Source organism: Pundamilia nyererei, unplaced genomic scaffold, assembly GCF_000239375.1.
Source record: "Pundamilia nyererei isolate P.nyererei 1_Seehausen unplaced genomic scaffold, PunNye1.0 scaffold00078, whole genome shotgun sequence".
NCBI classification, from domain to species: Eukaryota; Metazoa; Chordata; class Actinopteri; order Cichliformes; family Cichlidae; genus Pundamilia; species Pundamilia nyererei.
This window is the reverse complement of record NW_005187479.1, coordinates 2408751-2411502: the sequence shown is the minus strand read 5'-3', so window position 1 is coordinate 2411502 and position 2752 is coordinate 2408751. Positions and strand designations below refer to the sequence as shown.

The window sequence follows — 2752 nt, the reverse complement described above, 5'->3', positions numbered from 1 at the left end:
CTTGTCATCTTTATCTGAAAGTCCTAACATATAGATATATATTTAGTAAGGTAATATCATTATAAATTATTAATTATTTCACCCTCCACCCTCTCTCATTGTAGAACCTACCATACACTACTAGGTTACAGGTACACTTGACCATCCCCAGAGGGTTTTCCAGCACCAGAATGTATTCTACATTGTCTTGAGCTCCACAAGTGGGGATGACTAGAGTGCACACTCCATTAACTGTGCGGTGCCAAAAGTGAGTGGAATCAGAGATCACGGATTCCCCTTGAAACCAGCAAACCTACAAAGGGGAGATTTTTTTTACTTGTGGGCAACAGAAGTAAACATCTGTGTGTACAAAGATTGTACGCACAGATGTTTTCAATTCAATTCAATTCAATTTTATTTATATAGCGCCAAATCACAACATAAGTCGCCTCAAGGCGATTAGTAATGCTGAGGAGATGCTGATTAATTACACCATTATTCGAATAAGTCAAGGAAATAAGTTTTAAATTTTGCTTCACATATATTATGGTTGCCGACATCAGTAGCCATGTCTTTCATACCAGTGGAGTTGGCAGCCCCTGTTAGGCACAGCTCATGTTGCAGTCATGTCCTCTGAGAACGGCTTAGTCCTTCAGCGGCAGCAGGAAAGTAAGTTTAACATGACTTTGAGGTAATGCATATTCCTTCCCCTGAAGGCTGTTGATGCTCTCTTGGAAACACACAGCAGACATAAATAACTGAGACTGAGAAATACACTACTGTTACCTTTCTCCTTGGCGATGATGAAAGGTTGCTTTGAATCTAAGGGATCCCTGTCACCGACTGAATTCTGTGCGGTGACCCTAAAAATAGTACTTCCTTCCTGGAAGCAGTCCAGTAACAGTGTACTTGCTAATGAAAACACACTCGGTCACAGTAAACCAGGAAGCTCTACATAATGTGTTGCCTGATCCTCATCAGCCAGGTCACGGGTGTGATCCCATTGCAGAGCCACTGTGTCCAGGATCTCCTCCACCAACTGGAGGTTGTTTGGCGGTTGGGGAACATCTGAGTACAGCAGCAGGAGAACAAGAGGAAGAAATTACTGTAAATTTCTCTTGACAGATCTGGAAGTTTGTATAAAGCTATAAAAACAGCAAAAATGGATCTGAAGTGACTTCTTGTTACAGACTACAATCATTAAAGAAGGACAAAGTGGGGAGTAAATAATGAAGCATTCGTCACTTACCTATAACCTTAACATGGACTTTATAGTGAGCCTCTCCATAGTTATTCTTCAGGAGAATAGATGTCAGAGAAAAATAAACAACACACTGTGAGGGGAAGACGTACGTGCTGGATTTTTAGCCGGCATGGGATTAGAAACGTTGCTGGGAGTGCCTGCAACAGCCCTGTTTACACTAGTCACTCATACCCCATATCTTCCACCAATCCGCACACCATGAAGTTGGTTTCTAGAAACAGTAATAAAGGCTTGAATGTGATAGATGTGAATGTAGCATCAGTAAGGAAGCTAGGTTAGGAGTCAGGAGTTATTAGATAAAATGCTAAAATGGGCACTTCGGCTTGTAACAGTACCACTGATTTCAATAAAAAATTTGCAGTGACGCATGAGATTGTTTGGCTTGGCACGCTGCTCCAAGCCTGACCAGTGAGTAGCTCCTTATGGATTTGCAGCCTTTATTTCTCCTCAGTTCACAGATGTAGCCGTGAACTGAAGCTCCTCCATCACTGGCTGGAGGACTCCAACTCACTGTCATGGTGTTCTTAGTTAAATTAGACACATGAGGCTGTGATGCTGTACCTGGAGGCTCTGGATAAGTGGATTTTAAACAGATGTCAATAGACCTCTCAAATCCAGGATATGAAACTTTTAGCATGGCAATGAAGTGGAACTGCAGTGAACTGTAAACCATAAAGCATTTCTCTTTACCTTTCACCTCTAGTTGGACCTATTTGGGCTGATTTTGATCATGATTAGTGCTCACCTATGGGCTCTCCACCACGGCCTCCTCTGTCTCCAGAGGGTCACTCATTCCCTCTTCATTGATGGCCCTGATGCAATGCTAGTATGCATGGCCCTCCTCCACTTTATCATCAGTGAAGGCATTAATGCTACTATCCACTTCTCCAACCCTGTTCCAGGACCTCTTGCCTACCATACAGCGATCGATCACAAAACTGGTGACCTGCTTACCCCCGTTGTCACTTCGAGCCTTCCATTTCATCTTGATACACTTCTCTTACGGCTCAAGAAACTCAACTTTCCCTTGAGGAGGCTTTGGGCGGTCTAAAGAAAGTGATGTGTTAGTTAAATACAAACCTCCATTTCAAAAAGTGCTTTAAATTAATATGATTGTGTGATTTCATCCACCAATCACAATGAGTTGCAGGTCAGTAACAGCAGCTCCACAGTCGCTCTTGAGACAACGCATAAATGCGCCACTAATCTTCTCTCACGCATGAAGTAAACATCCAAAGTGAATAAAAAAACAACTGTATCTGCATATGATACAGCATGACACCCTTTATTTTAATCCACCTGCTAAGCACCAATGAGGTGCTATTATCTGTCTGCTCCACCTTGGTCCCCTCATCCTCCATAACCTTCACACCATCCTTATACCAGGTAAGCTTAGGATCTGGTTTGCCTTTGTAATACCAGATGCTGTAAGCTTAGATACATTTCACTGAGTATTGTACTTGTATAACTATGCATGTGACAAATAAAGAATCTTGTTTCCTGTTTTAT

The 2752-nt window shown here is 42.2% G+C and overlaps 1 protein-coding gene across 1 annotated transcript in view; it reads right to left on the bottom strand.

Moving 5' to 3' along the window:
- Nucleotides 1–73: 73 nt before the first annotated feature.
- The window catches only part of LOC102194257 (immunoglobulin superfamily member 22), a 9764-nt gene continuing 7085 nt past the window's right edge, over nt 74–2752 (bottom strand). Inside the window, 9 exon segments of the mRNA XM_013912010.1 lie at nt 74–292; nt 588–709; nt 766–847; nt 849–923; nt 962–1047; nt 1229–1313; nt 1650–1813; nt 1985–2290; nt 2547–2668. Coding sequence (XP_013767464.1) covers nt 74–292; nt 588–709; nt 766–847; nt 849–923; nt 962–1047; nt 1229–1313; nt 1650–1813; nt 1985–2290; nt 2547–2668 — 1261 coding nt within the window.